The sequence below is a fragment of the Miscanthus floridulus genome, chromosome 5 (genome assembly GCF_019320115.1).
Source record: "Miscanthus floridulus cultivar M001 chromosome 5, ASM1932011v1, whole genome shotgun sequence".
NCBI lineage: Eukaryota > Viridiplantae > Streptophyta > Magnoliopsida > Poales > Poaceae > Miscanthus > Miscanthus floridulus.
In genome coordinates, this window is record NC_089584.1 from 19,752,537 (window position 1) to 19,770,220 (window position 17,684).

A 17,684-nucleotide genomic window follows, 5' to 3' on the forward strand; every position below is an offset into this window, starting at 1 on the left:
ATCTGAGTGTAGTTGTAGGTCTGTTTGTGTGAGTGTGGTGTGCATGTGTAGAGTTAATGTGATTCTATATATGAACAGATACTACAGTTTTATCTAGATGAGAGGCGTAAAAAAAATCATGTCGTGCCCATACCAGTCCTAAGGGCTAAGTTCGTGCCCGTGCCGGCCCATCCGTGCCACGCTCGACCAACTATATTCCTACTATGCCACCCACACACCGACCTCTCGAGCGGGGGAGCAGGAGCGCGAAGGCAAACAACTACTGCAGGCGTTGAGCGCGTCAGTTAAGTTCGGATCCAACGACCACCAGCAGCGGATCACCACTCTTCCATCAGTTCCATGTGCGGCTGCTTCTTGCCGCTGCACCTGCCAGGACCGGCCACGCATGTCCTCGAGATCTCGCGGGCAGGCAGGCAGGCGTGCAGGTGCCCAAAGATCCCGAGTCCACCAGACCACCACCACCTTTTATTTCCTTTCGCAACGAATTGATTGCCACCTCTCTTCTGCTGCTACGGCACCACTCTAGGGCCTCCTCATCGGATGTTGGTTATATGCAGAGTATTAAACATAGATTAAAAATAATTAATTATATAGATTGCGACTAATCTACGAGACGAATTTTTTAAGATCTAATTAGTTCATGATTTGACAATGTGGTGCTACAGTAAACACATGCTAATGACTGATTAATTAGGCTTAATAAATTCGTCTTGTAGAGTACCGAGAACTTCTGTAATTTATTTTATTATTACTATCCAAATACTCCCACGTAACACCCCTAAACTTGCCTAGCGTGCGGAGCAGGCTGGCCCCGGCCAGTCATGCGCCGCGCATGTGATCGCCTCGCCCGCCTCCTCTTCCCCGATACAAGGCCCTGGCTACTCATATAAGCCAGTTTATCAGTCATAGTACATTATTTTTCTCTTCTAACAAATCAACCATATAAATAAACACAAACGGCTTATAAATCAGCCGCACAAGACCCCATCGAACCGCCTTTCCAACCAACGCTGCCACCTGCCGGTGCGTGCGCGTAACCTTCCTCGGCTACTGCGGCGACTCTCCGAGTCCAACCGACGTCGAGTACGAGCCCAATCGAACGGCACCGTGCAGGGAATCGAATGATTTGGGCGTGATCGTCCACGACGGCAAAGCCGACGCCAACGAAGGGAGCGGGGGAGAAACGGCAGGTCAGTTGAGTGGCCCAGTTGGTGCCGCGAGAGCGGCGGGGGCGGCGACTCGTTGTGGTGGGGGCCTGGGCGTGCCGTGCCAGCGCGTACCGCCCGCCCGCCGGGGTACGTCGCGGGTGCCGATGGATCGGCCGTGCACGCCGCGGCAACTTGGCTCGGCCCGGGAAGCAGCAGACCACATGCGCCGGCCGGTTCGGTCCGGTGCTGTGTGCTGGACTGGACTGGATCCGTTTCGTCTCGGCGAGGGGAAACGAAAAGGGAGGTAGTAGACGGGATGATGCCCCATGCCCCATGCCCCGGCCCCCGTCGTTCGTTCCGTGCGTGGCGTGCCCACCTTTCGTACTGGCTCCTGCGCGGCCTGTGTCTTTGCCTGGTTTCTTTGGGCCCTTTCGGTTGGTGCCGATGCTTGGGTATCAGATCAACTCCTTTTCCTCTCGGAAAAATCTGAATCAACCACAAGCATATATAACGGAGAAGAAATCCCGAGCGTTGGCGGGTGACGAAATTCCTGACGTGTACAAAATCACAAAGTTAGAAGACCCCTCTCAAGGAGTAGTTTCCATACATTTTCCCATCGCATGGTACGTCATGAGTGGAGACAAAAAAAAAAGCCACGTCTTTATATACGTGTTTGATGCGCATAATGGTATACAGAAAAAAGCAGTCAATAATATCACGTAAATCAGGTGTCCCGTTTGCATCGTGCACTGACCAATCTCTGGGAGGAATCCTATATGTTGAGTAGTAAAACTTTTGACAACTCTAAGAGGCGGTTAGATCTAATTAGGACTAAGAATTAGTCCATTGTTATTATGATAATAAACTATGAGTTTGCTAGATAAATCCACCAGAGCTAATGGGCCCATAATTATTCCTTCCATTTGACATCCAATTTTTTTTAATGAAGCAGTCAAGATTTTTTTTAATGGGAGGAAACGTAAAGACTTGGGGTAGCCGGGTTGGGACAACGGTAGTGCTCCACGCCACAGCCTGTTCCCGGCGGCCAACGTTTCCAGTGTGCGCACAGCGCAGCGAGATTACCTCACGACGACGGCGAATGGCAAATCCTAGCAGCCGTTGGCTCACGCTTTTTTTATTCCACAGTAGCTGTCTTAGGAATGAAAAATTAAATATAGACTAATTACGAAACTAAATATATAGATTTAGATTAAATTTCAAGACAAATTTTTTTTAGTCTAATTAGTTCATGATTCGACAACGTTGTGCTACATTAAACATATTCTAGTGATAAATTAATTAGTTTTAATAAATTCATATCACGAATTACTTGTAATTTACTTTTTTTATTATTATCTGAACATTTATCTTACCCCTGGTCTCATTCCCAGGCAATGTAAACAGTTTTCTGTACCAGGTCAGCCGTACCAGGGCCCAGTTTAGTTCCCCAAAAATTTTGCAAAATTTTTCACATTTTCCGTCACATTGAATCTTTGGACGCATGCATGAAGCATTAAATATAAATAAAAAATAAAATTAATTACACAGTTTAGACGAAATCCACGAGACGAATCTTTTAAGCCTAATTAGACTATGATTGGACACTAATTGCCAAATAACAACGAAACTGCTACAGTGCTTCATTTGGCAAAATGAAGTCATCTAAACAGCCCCCAGACACAACTGTTCTCTCCATGCGTGCTATCGCCTTCGAATAAAAATAAAAAGTTTTGAAAATCCACGGATTCTTCCAAGTTCCAACTAGGAGTGCTGGAACCTTCCATGTATTTCCATCCTTTTTCTCATGAGTCCATAATTCATCAAGATATTCTTTTTCTAAGATTTGGAGCTGTCACGTCAGTAGCTCAGCGTCCTTCCGGCGGCCACATCCACATGTGTCGCTGTAATCGCCCACCTCCATCCACGCAACCAACGTGTCGGCATCTTTATCTTTTGGCTTCACTGTTTATTATTTTTAATGTAATAGTAATAATAACTTACTCGCTTGCTTATTTGCTTTTTTTTTTCTACTAATAAGCGAGAAATAAATTCCAAGGGCAAAGAGGGAAAACCATTTTTTCAGATTCTTTTCCCTGCTCAGAACCTTCCTTCCCAAGTTTCCACGCCCCCTGTTTTACCCTTCTAAAAACTTTACATTCAGGTTAAAAAAAGGGTGCCCCCTGCCCGCTAATGTTAGCCAAAAAGGTAAAACAAAAGGCAAGAAAAACAAGGCTAATCCACTGGCTGCGGCCGGGGATCGTCATCAGACGGCCGGCATGGTCTCGTGGCGCAGCGCGGCGAGATCCGACGGCCCGTATGCGTCGTTTTCGACGAACGCGAACAGGCCGGCGTCGAAGCCGTCGTCGTCCCACGCGGCCGCTGCGGCGACGGCCGCGGCCGCGGCCTCCGGCGAGTAGCCGCCGCCTCCGTCTATCTCGTCCTCGAAGCCCCAGATCTGGCCGCCGTCGAGCGCGGACTCCGGCGGCGCCCAGGCGAGGCCGCCGGCCTCGTCGGACGAGGAGGCTGAGGCGCCCGCCGGCGGCAGCCCCAGCTCGTCGTCCGAGGCCTCCAGCAGGAACCCCAGCTCCGGTTGCTGCTGCTGCGTCGGCGGCGCCCCCACGGCCTCGTCGAAGCTAGCTATCTCCTCCTCCAGGCTCCGTATGACGGAGGCTAAGTCGCCGGCGGCGGCCGCGTCGGTGTCGTCATCGAGCATGTCGAGTAGGTCCTGCGGCCGCAGCCTCTTCGCGCCGGCTGCCTCCGGCAACGCGGCGGCCTCTCCGGCGGCGGCGAGGTCCACCGCCTCCCGCGCCCGCTTGTGAGAAGAGCTCTCCATGAAATGAGCAAACGAACGACTGGCTTTTGTTTTTCTCTTCTTGCTCCTCCTCCTCCTCTCTCTCGCTGTGTACACGTACGCCGAGCAAGGCAGAGCGAGACGAGGCAGCGATAACGCGAGGGCAAAGACGCCAAGAGGACAAAAAGCAAGGTGTTTTGCGCAGCGTCGCCGAGTTGGGGGCCGCCTTATATAGCGTTGCCCGCCCGTGGGCGGCTGTGCGGACGCCGGCTCTCGCAGGGGTGTTTCCGCAAAATTCGCCCGCCCGCGCGGTTTTGGTTTGGTCGCGAGTGCGTGCGGGCGGTGGTGGTGGTGCAGCGGGCACTACGTACTCCTCCTCCTAGTCCTTCTCCTTTCCCTCGTTTCGTTCGTTTGCTAGCTTTTCTTTATTTGGTTGCCGTGTGGGGGGCTGCGCCGCGACGACGGACGGACGGACGGACGGGGACTGTGATGTGTGCGTTGCCTGGCTGACAGGCTGAGGCGCGCCATCTGGAAGACCCGGGCGGGCCGGGTCGCGTTGGCCTGGCGTGGCCGCGTCTCCGTCCGCGACCGCGCCTGCCTGCCTGTTTTGTCCACGCCCTGGACTGGATGGGTGGTGGATTAGGGCGTGTGTGGTGTTTGAACGGCGACGGCCTCCTCCTTCCTTCGATATTTCTGCCACCGGTTTGTTTTTTACGTACCTTTGAAAAAGCCATCTGGCTGGCTGGCTGTATACTGGTTAGTGGTGGTCATCTTTAGCCCGGCCGGGTCTCTTTTTTTAGTTAGGAACAGGAGGTGCATCCAGCTATATATATATATATATATATATATATATATATATATATATATATATATATATATATATATATATATATATATATATATATATATATATATTCAAAAGGTCTATTATTCTCACCTGAAAAGATTTCCAGAACGTGCCTGCTTGGTGCGGACATTACAGGGTCAAAATCCGTTAAGAAACAAGTTGGTTTTGAACCTCACAAATACACACAAGTTTATCATTAATTCAAATCAAACTTTTCGCCATAGCATGCACTGTTATATATATACTAGTCAGTAATAAAATTCTTCAAACTAAAAAAATACATGGCTCTATTTTTCACAAGAGGAAAATAGTACTACGTCAGTTCCATTCTGTAAATTCTGCATTTTGAAGGGTGGTGTCCGCTCCTGTGTCTTGAGATTCGACTCGCCCGTACGCAATGACCGGAGTCGGGATGCGACGCCGGGGCACCGGGAGCCCAACCCAACCCCACCCGACCCGTACGTGTAGCGTGCACCCAACCACCTTTTTATTATTTGGGAAAAGGCCACGACGCTCCGAAGCAAGCACCAAGCACCAAGCTTGTGACCCAACCGCCGTAGCAAATGCCAAACCGGGCTCTCCCAGGGACCTCGGCGCAAAACGAACGGGTGGGGCCAAGAATCGACCCGCCACCCCAGGGGCACTTTTGCCAATACATTTAACCGGGGGTGTCGCGGGATAACGGATCATGGCGGGGGTCTATACGCGAAAGCGGCGCGGGAGCGTCGAGATCGGGATTCTGGGGCCATCCGTCACGGGCGTATCGTCGCCTCTCTTTTTTTTTTCCCCATTTTACACCCCGATTTTCCTGATTTAAATTCGATTCTTTCATTGGGTCCGCTATCAGCTGCGGTTCAAGTCCGGCGCCTGCTCGATTCGCGTCCGCGAGCTGAGCTGAGCCGACAGCGATTTTAGCCTTTGTTCGGCTTCAGCAGCCGGCGAACGGTCAGCGGCTCGCCTTCGGATCTGGCTACCCGGCTCTAGCTGTGTGAAGGGGCTGCTTGGCTCTGGTCCACGTTTAGCTGGCGGTAGTTTTATGTGCTTTGTACGGTTTTACCGCTTCTACGTTGGTGAACAGCTGGGCTACAGACGCGGTAAAAGAGCAAGCTAATGGCCCTGTTTGCCTAAATTCATGGGCCGTACCGTTTCAGTGAAATAACAGAGTTTTTCTCTAGTAACAAATCAGCATCTGCATCAGCCGTTTTTCCAGCTAACCGAACAGAGCCAATAATACAGGAGTAGCTTACTCTAGTCCTTACGTACATTTAACCCGCTTATCTACGAGCCACTTGTTCATCTCATAAAATTCTTTTTCTTTAAATAAGCCGATTATAAACTTATAGCTTACTTCATACTTCTCTTCTCTTTAAATTAGCCTGATCGGCTGGTATTAAAGTCGGCTGAAGCTATTTTGTTATGAGAGAAAAATACTGTAGATTCTAGTTGATAAGTCGACTGATAAGTTAAAGCGAACCGGCCATTATAAACTTATAGCTTACACCGTACTTCTCTCTCTATCATCCACACTCTCCTCCACCTTAGCAAAAATAAAACTACTTAAATTCTTTTACTATACTTACTCTACTCCGTTCTATTAGTACATCTAGTGTGCTATAAGGTTACTCTCAGTGTGAATTTCATGTCTCAATTTCTAATACTCTCATGTATTAGAAGCAGTGTATACTAGTTTTATGCACATGAAACTCATTCATCTCATGAAACTAGGATCATCTCTCTTCATTTATATTGTATCATGGTCACAGTAATCCTATCAATATTGATCTTATATTGTCAGCCTATATAGGATCTTATATTTGCTTGATTAAAACAAGTTTGGCTCCGTTCGCGTGCCTTTAAACCCGGCTTGATCCGCTTCTTTTTTTCATCCGGAACAGTGTTTTTCTCTCACAAATTTCTTCAGATTCATCCAAATTCCTCCAAGCGAACGGGGCCTTTGACATAGCGTAGCGTAGATGAAGTTTTATTTGTGACAAGGGGAAGCAGAAGATATTTCCAAGTTAACGACATTAGATAACTATAGTTTACTACTCCATTTGTTCGAAAATACAGGTCAATTTAGTTTTGCCTAAAGTTGAACTTATCTGATTTTGATCGATCTATATAAAGACACATCAACACCTTTACATAAAATATATTCATATTACATTCATTCAGTATTGTGGATGTTTTATTTCGTCCACAAATATAATGACTTATGGTGTTCAAATTTTGTTCACAACTAAGGCACCGTTCGCTGGTCTGAATCTTGGCTGAAACTGGCGGAATTGTTGTGAGAGAAAAACACTGTTCTGGCTAAAAAAAACAAGCCGAATATGGGATAAGCCGAACGGGGCCTAAAGAGTTCTGAGTATTCAATCATTAGCTACGTCATTAATTGTACCAATCAGGAATCACCTAATTGTTTCAACGAGGGGCATGAAAACTTCTCCCTTCCTGCTTCCAAGTATAGGGGTGGGCATAATTAACCGTAACAAAAAAAACAAACCAAAAGAACCAGAAACGAGACTAAAAGATTGAGGAACCAAAAAAATCAATTTGCTACTTGGTTCCACATCCAAGAAAGTTTGGTTCCGAGATTGGGGTGAATGCCAGCACCAATGGAGGGGACGTTCTTTTGTAAATCTCGCTCCCACACCCCCGCGTCCCCCATGCGGTGACTCGGGCGGCCAGCCGTAACCCAAGCCACCGCCCCTCTTCCTCCCTTCTCTAGTCACGCTGCCGCCAGAGCTGGCCGACGGCAAGGCCGCTCGGCTGGCTAGGATGGCAACGACGAAGCCCTCCCTCCCTCGAGTGCGGCGGTGCACGCGGCAGCGGGCTAGCGGTGCCTCCCTATGTGAGCAGCGTGGAGCTCGGTTGGGAGGGCTGTTGCGGTTGCTGCGGCGCCGGCTGGTGCCCTGGTTGGCACAGGGATGGCAGCAGGGTTCCTCCTTTTTTCCTCCACGTGTTCCCATCTCCAATTCCTATTGACAGTGGTGGCATCGACCAGGGCTATCGATTTGGTGCTTAGGAGGTCCGATCCGATGCCCGGACGGCTGGATCCGGGGCCCTACCTGCTGGATCTGGCTTTCCTAGGACGAACGGCGTGGCTGGCGATGATTGTGGCGGCAGCGGCAGCTGGTGCTGGTGCTGGGGCCTAGAGGTGACGGCAGGCTACATCTTCTCCTTCGCATGCTTGATAGACTTTCTAAAACTTCTAGGTGCAGATCTAGCGGGTATAAACATCTCGTTGGTGTACCTTGGTAGCTAGTGCGCCCGCGGCGATCGGAGATGAAGTGCAGTGACAGTGCCCGACGATAAGGCAATGGTGCAGCGTCCCGGTGGTGGCACTGTAGAGGCGACGGTGAAGTCGGTGGGGCTTCCCATCGCTGGCAGCACCCTTCTCTTTAGGATCGGATAGGGTTAGAACCTCGGTGGGGCGTCTAGCGGCTCAAGGGAACCTCATACCTTGTGCCCCGGTCCCCACCTCTCTTTTATGGCACCGTGCGACGGGGGCCCACCAACCATGAAGTGGTTGGTCACCCCCGATCAGGGCGTGGATCCAAGGACCCCATTGGTTGTTGGGCCAATTGGTAGAGATCAAACTAACATTCTCCCTCTTGATCTCACCTTATGAGTTAAACTTAATTTACTTACTTTATCTTGTTCCCATCTCATCATAGATCAGTGCATAGAGCGTGTCTCATCGTCATGGTCTGTTGCTATTAGATTAAACAGCTACAACACACCTCTTTATTTTAAAATAGATACTCAACTAGGTCCTTAGTATTCAGAAATCATAGGTTTTCTCATAAACCCATGTCGATTGTGTGTTCTCTGAACACACTGGGTGGTTAGCCTTTGGTAAGCGGATCCACAAGTACTTGCTTAGTACTTATGTGCTCAATGCTTTCAAAATGATTCTAGATTTTCTCCTTTACAACATATACCTTAGTGTTAATATGTTTGGCAGCACACTTGACTTGTTGTCATAGGAGTTAACTTACTTTAAATGGTCATTGCTATTGCCTACCATTGTTAAATTCGGGTATAAATTTCCTTAACCTCCTTTTGTATGTTTCTTAAGCCTCATGACAAGCTATACTATGGTATGCATTACTAATGACACCACAACTATTTCTTTGGAGCTTTTCCACAATAATACTTCAACTGCGAATGTTAGCAACTGCTGTGGATTTTACTACACATCTCGCCAAGACTTAACTTTTGTACCCTTAACTATTTGAGAGTTCTTATTCTTTCAAACTCAGCATGAGGCTTATAATACTTTGTAAAATTGCAAGACATTCTCAACTCAATTCCAGTGATCTATATCTGAACTGGACTTTTGCCAAAATATCCTGGATACATAAACTACGTTAGGGCAAGTTCTTACTTGTACTTGTACACTCATCAAGCTTCCAACAGCTAAAGCACATGGAACCATGTTCATTTGATCGATCTTATATCGGTTCCTGGAACACTTAAAGTTTCCTTAACTATTACCCTTGGCTATAGGAGCAGGTGTAGGTTTACTCGTATGCATACTTTATTTTTTTAGAATCTTTTCTAAGTATGTCTTTGCGATAGTCCTAATACCCTATTTTCTTCTATCTCGGTGAACTTTGATTTCTAGAACTAATGACGCTTCACCAAGATCATTCACATTGAAACTTGAGAACAAAACTTCTTCTTCTCCAATGACAGATTAACATCACTACTAGTGAGTATAATGCCATCTATTCACAGGATGTGGAAAATGAATTTTCCATTCTTGAACTTCGTATAAATGCTATTGTTCTCATTTTCTTTAAACCCAAACTTTCTTACCATTGTTTCATCAACTTCAAATACTGCTGTCTAGAGACTTACTTTTGACCCATAAATGGATTTCTACAGGCGGCATCCCATGTGTTCTTTTCTTTCACGATAAAACCTTTTGGGTTGTGCCATGTAATCGTTTTCATATAAATCCCTATTGAGGACTGTCGTCTTTACATCCATCTGATGTAACTCTAAATCGTAATGTGTCATAAATACCATTATGATTCTAAAAGAATACTTGCACGAGACTAGAGAGAAAACTCTCATTATAATCTTTTCATTCTCTTTGCGTAAAGCATATTACTATAAGTCGTGCTTTATATCTTTCTATATTTCCTTTGGAGTCACAATTTGTCTTGTACACCCATTAACAACCTACTATTTTGACTCCATTAGAAATTACTTTTAAGTCCTAAACATCGTTGGTACTCATCGAATACATTTCAACTTTATATTTTTCTACATTCCCTTTAGAGTCACATTTTATCTTGTAGACCCATTAACATCCTACTGTTTTGGCTTCATTAAAAATTACTTCTAAGTCCCAAACATCGTTGGTATTCATTTCAACTTTTATATCTTCTTGCTATTTAAACGAGTAAACGCTTCTCATGGCTTCTTCAAATGAGGTGGGATCACCCTTCATTTGAATTTCTTTACTAACATAGACTTCATAGTCATTAGAAAACATGTTTATTAATTCTTTGAGACCTTCTGGGGCCTTAGCTACTGGCACTTTTATATGGGGTTGTTGTTGCTCTTCATTGCCAAGAGGCAATTGATTCTACAGGCTCCTATATTATAAGATCATTATTTATATTATTCATCTTCTTCGAAAAGCCAACAACAGGTGTTGTTTTTTTGAATCACTGAACTGGGCATGCAATCCCGCTTCTCTTTAAGTATTAGGTCTCTACATACCTCTACATACCATGCTCCCCTAGATCTTTCCATCTTTTCTAAAGATAGTGTATCTTCAAATATCTTATTTTGGGTTTAATCTGTTAAAATCTCATATGGCGCTTTAAGCACCACCTTAATATCTTTGAGACTAACCATGCTATTTTTATGTCAGAACTTTAAAATGTTCAGGAATTTAGCTATTTCTCTGCTTAAGGATATCATTGTTGTAACCGTTGTACTCCTCCGACGGTCATATTCATCTTAATTAATCTTTATCTCACTCTTAATGAAGAGTATCTTTCTTAATTGATCTTTATATTTTTCTCCCCCTCGAAATATGGCATGAACTTTACTGCCACAATTTCAATAACTATTCAGAAAGCCTGTAAACGAGGAGATACTTATAACTTACTTCATTCATACAATTATGTCATGTAAACAAAATTATTTCTTAATCTGTTTAGGAGTACACTTTTCTTAATTCACTTCAAGAACTCAACGAGTTCTTTTATTAGCAGTACTTTTGTAAGTCACGCTTGCATCTTTTTTATCTTTAAGTTAGTATTGACCATGATAATGCATTTCTATTATGCCACGGTCAATACTAGGACAACATAAGAGCTACCCAAACTTCTCTCGCTATGCAGGATACAAAATATGTGAATCATCACAAAACTTCTCCCACCATGCTGGATGGACTAGCATGATTACTATGTCAAAACTTCTCCCTATACGGGATACATCTATACGAAAACTTAGCCGTGACGACTAAAACATTCACTTATTCTTTATTTTCCAATTAAATCTTTCCGTTGGTTCCAATTTAATCAAAAAATTAGTAAACTAACAAAAATTGTCCTAAACTGGCTTGACTCAAGCCTTTTCATTGACATACCCCAGCATTGCAGTCCGTTGGCATATAGCCGAGTGATCTCGTTTGTTAAAAATAAAACATACAATATGCTTATGCATCAATTCTACGTCACCGTTGGGCAGAAAATAGAATCAATGCATAAAATTCATAAATTAACTTGAAATCCATATAACTACTCTTCAAAATTAAATTCTCGTGTTAGTTCAAATTTAATAGGAAGATTATCAACTTCATTGCAGCGAAAACATGTTAATAAAATACTTTCTATTAGTTCAGGAGCATTTCTTGGTCCTTATCTACTCTCTGAAAAATTGACCATATTAGTGTGAAATCTATCAGAGATTTAAACCTGAAACTTAAATTCATTATAATATTATCATCATCAACGTTGGTCAGAAAATGACAATACCATAATCTTACATAAACAAAAATAGACTACTCCTCTAATTAAATTTTTCCGTTGGTTCCAATTTGATTAGAGGATAAATTTTATCATAATTTATAAAATATAACTGCTCTTCAAATCAAATTCTCCCGTTGGTTCAAATTTAATTAGAAGATTATCAACATTAAACTTTGCAGAGGAAACTTAAAAAATTATATATCTACTTTTTAGAAGCATTTTACTTTATTCATCTACTCTTTGAAAAAAATTATCCCATTGGTTTAAATTTTGACAGAGATACAAAACTTAACAAAATTCATCAAAACTGCTTCTGAAAATAAAAAAACTAAAAATCTGTGTTTACTACTCATTCGGCCCGGCCTAGCGAAAATAGTCGACGGCCCAGTTCATAGCAGCAGCGAGCGGCCCAGCAACGGCCCAGTCCGCAGCAGCAGCACACATCCCAGCTGCGGCCTAGCGGGATCTGGGTACGTTGTGCGCGCGCCTGCTCCCCCGCCCTAGGCCACAACCTGGGCCTGGGCCGGGAATTCGCTTCCCTGTCTGGGCCAAAAATAGCCCGAGCAATGCCGGCCGTCGGATCTCATCGGACGGCTCCATGTGGTTCTCGCGCGAGCAAAACCGCTCGGGCGGTGCTGCCCCGAAACCCTAGCCCCTATTTTGCTCTTCCCTTTCTCTCTCTCTCAACAGCAGCCGTCGACCGAGTGCGAGCACAGAGTGCCTGGAACCGAGAGAGAGAGAGAGAGAGAGAGAGAGAGAGAGAGAGAGAGATGGCGCCGTCGTCGGCCCCCTCGCCGACGCGCGTGCTCCCCAATGGGTGAGCGCGCCGCCGTCGAGCGGCCTGGCCGCGGCGCCCTAGCACAAAGCTCGCATAGGTCCGACGAGCATCGGCTCAGAGTACTTCTCACGCGCTGACGAGGCGGTAGCACGGTGCAACGACGAGGTAGGCCTCTTCCCCTCTTCCCCTTTCCCTCTTCTGTCTTTGGATCTTGCTGTGTTCTTCTCGGTTCTTTGTCGATTGGAGATTAGGGTTAGGGTTAGGTTTAGCTGTTCATCTTCCCCGATGGAGTTAAGGTTTGGGTTGATGCTTAGGGTTTGAGTTAGGGTTCAAACCCTCTGTCTCTTTTCTTCTTCCCCTTCCCCGATCGTAGATCCGGCTGGTTAGGGTTTGACTGAACCCACTGTCTCGATCCGAATTGGATCTTTCTCATCTACTTCTAAATTGCTTCTACCTCTAACTAGATCTACAAACTAGCAACCCTAGCTCCGGTACCATTGATAGACTTTCTAAAACTTCTAGGTGCAGATCTAGCGGGTATAAACATCTCGTTGGTGTACCTTGGTAGCTAGTGCACCCACGGTGACCGGAGATGAAGTTTAGTGACAGTGCCCGATGACGAGGCGATGGTGCAGCGTCCCGGCGGTGGCACTGCAGAGGCGACGGTGAAGTCGGTGGGGCTTTGCGTCGCTGGCAGCACCCTTCTCTTTAGTTCGGATAGGGTTAGAACCTCGGTGGGGCGTCTGGCGGATCAGAGGAACCTCGTACCTTGTGCCCCGGCCTCCACCTCTCTTTTATGGTGTTGTGCGACGGGGGGCCACCAACTATGGAGTGGTTGCGCGCCCCCGATCAGGGCGCGGATCCAAGGGCCCAATTGGTCGTTGGGCCAATTGGTGGAGATCAAACTAATAGCTCCCTCTCTTGGCCTTGGTTGCAGCTGCGGTGGCCACGACTGGTGCCGCCCGAATCATCCTGTGGTGGGATGGCAGCCGACGGCGGTTGCCGCAGCAACGACAGTGGTTTGTGTTAGCGCTGGGGGTGGCGCTCTCTTCTCTGCCTGCCCCTCCCCACACGGCCTTACCTGCTACAGCGGTGGCGCCCGGGACTGTCAAGACGGAGGCGGCGGCGTCAGCAAGGGGTGTCGGGTTCAGGGCTTGACGTCTAGATCCTGCGGCCCTAGGGTTCGGAGCTGCTCTTCTTGAGCTTGGCAACGATGACCAGGGGCGGCCGTCAGCTTCGGACCTATCGGGGTGTGTGTTGCAGGTGGCCTGCGAAGTCTGAGCTGTTGGCAGCTTGGCTGCTAGGCTCGGTAACGACGACACATGGTGTTTGTACTCAACCGCGTCACGTGTGGTGGATAGCCCTCTGGTGTTTTTTGGCATCTTGTCTGGCTAACCTTCTTATACATAAATATTCTTTTGACTTAATTGAGCAGCAGAGCTCCTGCCTTTGTTTAAAAAAAAAGTTTAGATCCTACTCCCGATTAACCAAATAAACCGAAATCACTGAAATGCTCGGTTCCTCGAATTCTAGAATTGGTATGTTCCTGTTTTCTAGCAACCATGTTTCTTCAAGAATCAAGGAACCAAACCAAAAATTGAATGTTCACCCTACTTCCAAGTCTTTGTTCTATGGACTTAGGACTATGGTGTAATACGTTTTTCTCTGTAAAATTGATCAACGGAAAACTATTTATTTAGAAGAAAAACTTAAACAACCTATATTTTAATTTGAAACCGTCGGAGTAGGGCACTACTATGATAAACTTTACTTTGCCTGGCTCGAAGTCATGTTAGCTTGCTACAATAGCCGCTTCAGTTACTACGGGCTTATTCATTCGTTCCGTCGACTCGCCACGCCATAGCTGCGGCTCGCCAAAAGCGCGGCGGTGAAATCGAGCGCTAGACTTTTGGTGTGCATTGGCGTAAACCAAAGATGTGGCAGCATCCAAAACCAAACGCTAATGCGGCATGCCGTAGTTTTGGCTGGCCACGCTAGCTGCGGCGGCAACCAAAACAGAGCCAACTCACCGTGATGTGTACGGCCTGTGAATGGAGTATACTTCAGCAGCTGGTGGGAGACTTGTTTACCGTGGCACTTTGACTGTGTGGTATAATTCCAAGAGTGTTGGTTGATTTTGCACAGGAATCTGGAGACCGACAAATCTGCGTGGACTTGGAAGTCCCGTCACAAGTTGCCTGCGTTTTCGTTAATCCTCGGTGTGTTTGCCGGCCCCTTGCTGTCGTCCCCCGTGTTTGTGCTGCAAGGAACTTTTAATATTTGCCGAGTTGGTTGGACGACCATGGAGCAACCAAATTGACCCCGAACCAAATCGCAATTTCTAATCCGAGCCCTGATTAGGTCTGACTCCCGCTGTCAGCAGTGCGAGTCCCTGGAACCGCAATCGAAGGCAGGCTCCTCTCAGGCAGTGTACATCAATCGTATTGACCGCTACCTAGAACGAGAACAACACGATAACACCCAGCTCCCTCCGCCGGTGGTTGACGACGCACGTCCCACGAGGAAAGAACCCCCAGCATGTTCGGGAGGCCGTATCGTATCGTGGATTATTTACTGCTGGCTGGTTTGGTGTAAGAGAAAAACACTGTTCCCGACTGGAAATTTACGATCGTTTACGAGCAAGCGAACAGGCTGGTCCGTGCAACACCAAACTATTCGTTCCTATGCTTCGCAGTGAAGAGATGTTTCGCGACACCGTGCCGGCGTGCCGGCGTGGTGGCTTGTTTACCAGGCGAGGCGAGCGCGAGGTCAAAACGACGCACAGGCATCGGCGTGTTCGCTTGGTCATTGTGCGTACGCCACGGTCGCTTTCGCGTACGACGCCGCGGTGGTGGTGCGCAATCCGTGCTTAGTCTAGTCGACGGGCGGGCCGAGGAATCGAGACTTGGAACGAGGCATGCACCAACGCAACCCGGCCGCTGGGCGCTGGGTCGATGGAGTGAGCCGCGCACGCAAGCCAACCAGACATATACATGTTCCGTCTCTTCTACTTGGAACTCTCTCCCTCGCCGACCCACCACATGTCATGGACGAGGAATTCCCTTTTTCTTTTTTCCCAGATGCATATGTGCACGCAAGGCTTGCTGTGGCGACCATTCTCGGTTGGGTGGTAACAAAGTGGCTTTCAACATTTCCCGAGTCACTGACCTGCGGGTTTGTTTGCTTCAACTTATTAGCCGGCTTATTAGTTGAAATCTATACTATTTTTTTCTCACAACAAAACAACTTCAACAGTCGGCTTGGCTTGTTCGGCTTACCCCATATTCGGCTTGTTCGGCTTCTTTTTTCAGCCGGAACAGTGTTTTTTCCTCACAACAATTCAGCCGGAACAGTGTTTTTCAGCCAGTTTCAGCCAAGTTTTAGACCAGCGAACGGGGCCTTAGCTTGTATCGTTTTTTTATTGTTTCTTGCTAACACAGCATCCGGCGATTTACTCAGGTTGTTGGGGACGCCCTAAAACCTGGACGCAGGCTCGTTACGTCCATATACAACCCCTATCCGGCGTGGTCTTTCTGGCCGTTGCATGCACTGTTGCGTTTTCGGCAACGGGACTCTGTTTGCCGGAATACAGCAAGGAATAGGACTGATCAGAGCAGGCGGATAAGAACGAGCTAGCTAACAGCATGTTTGCTGTACCGGACGGCGTGTCGCTAGAGTCCTGAAGAAACGAAGAAACGGCAGTGTGGTTCACAGTTCACGAAAAACATGTCTCTCTCACTCTATTTTTTTGGTTGAGATCGACGAAAGAAAAACTGCCGTCTCATCTTTTCTTATCTACAACTAGGACAAGTTTTTTTTGGGAGGCCACGAAAGTATTGCACACACCATTTCTCTTTTTGAATGGAAAGCAATGAATTTACACCATAAAAAACGTCCGTTTGTAACCAGGGATTATATATGGAGGAGGAGCTCCTATGAGGGACAATTTTCAGCATGATGATAATATTTTCTCCCCATGTGTTCACATCTCAACTTCACAAGTACTCAAGATACTTTGAATATATTGGTTTATTTTTTCTGCAAAGTGAATTTTAAAATAGATTGTAATTAGACTGTTGGGCCCACGGACAATCTCAAGTAGTACTCCCTCCGTTCTAAATTATAAGTCATTTGGACTTTTTTAGTACATCAATTTTGCTATAATCAATTTTATGCGGGCGAAAAAAGTTCGAAGGGGAATGGAGTGCATGATTATATTGGTTCTGCATCATTTAGAGACGTGGTTCTCGACTAACAAAATTACAAACTATGTAAATCACAACTACAAGTAAATGCATTAAGTGCAAATAAAACCTCATAAAAACCAGAGGTATTGATGAGGACATCGCCAAGATGGAGTCGAGGACGACTCCAATTCGAGAAGGGGAGGATGATGAGGACATCGCCACGCTGGACACACCGACGCCATGGTCTTCCCCAAGTTCCAATTCGTTCCCAATTCAGCTGCCACGTCGCCCTCGGATTCAGCAGACACGTCGTCACTGTTTCGGTCATAACTTCCTCATACGACATCGAAACGGGCCGTTCTTGGATGCGTTGGAAAGGGGACGACGACGCCGTCGTTTTGGATCTGGTCTCAGCTCCAGAAGGTTCGTGGATCATTCTATGTGACCACGGCAAGGTGCTACGTCACCTATTTGGGCCAACTTGGCCATGTATCGTGTCGGGCCTTAAGCCCAAGTTGTGGGCGCCCAACCCCTGGCCGTCCCCAACCCTAGGTCGAGTCTTAGACTATAAACACAGCCACCGCCGCTGCTACACAATTGGGTTTTGTTTAGAGTTTAGTTTTCCATCGAGAAACTGAATCGATCATTGTAATTGTGGTGACAAATCCTTTTACAATGATCCAGGGCCCCCGTTCCTGATCTCCTCTACTGTGTCGATTAGTCCTTTGGAACCGAGTTCTTGAATCCTCTATTGATATCCGCGTCATTCATATTTGCAATTTCAGATTGCGTGTTTTACCTTCTTGCTTGTGCTCTTCGATTCGCTTGCAGGAAAAGCCTTCTTGGCGAGGTCAATCAAGTTGTGCTTGGTTGATAACCAACGGAGCAGTGGTGTAACGGTTGCAGGGTTCGAATCGTGTCTGATTTGAAGC

General features: G+C 46.7%; 1 protein-coding gene across 1 annotated transcript; it reads right to left on the reverse strand.

Annotated features, from left to right (window-relative positions):
• Positions 1-3,093: 3,093 nt before the first annotated feature.
• Positions 3,094-4,157, reverse strand: LOC136449631 (uncharacterized). The gene has a single exon (XM_066449737.1). The coding sequence runs from the start codon at positions 3,979-3,981 to the stop codon at positions 3,412-3,414; it is 570 nt and encodes a 189-aa protein (XP_066305834.1). The 5' UTR covers positions 3,982-4,157; the 3' UTR covers positions 3,094-3,411.
• Positions 4,158-17,684: the final 13,527 nt, after the last annotated feature.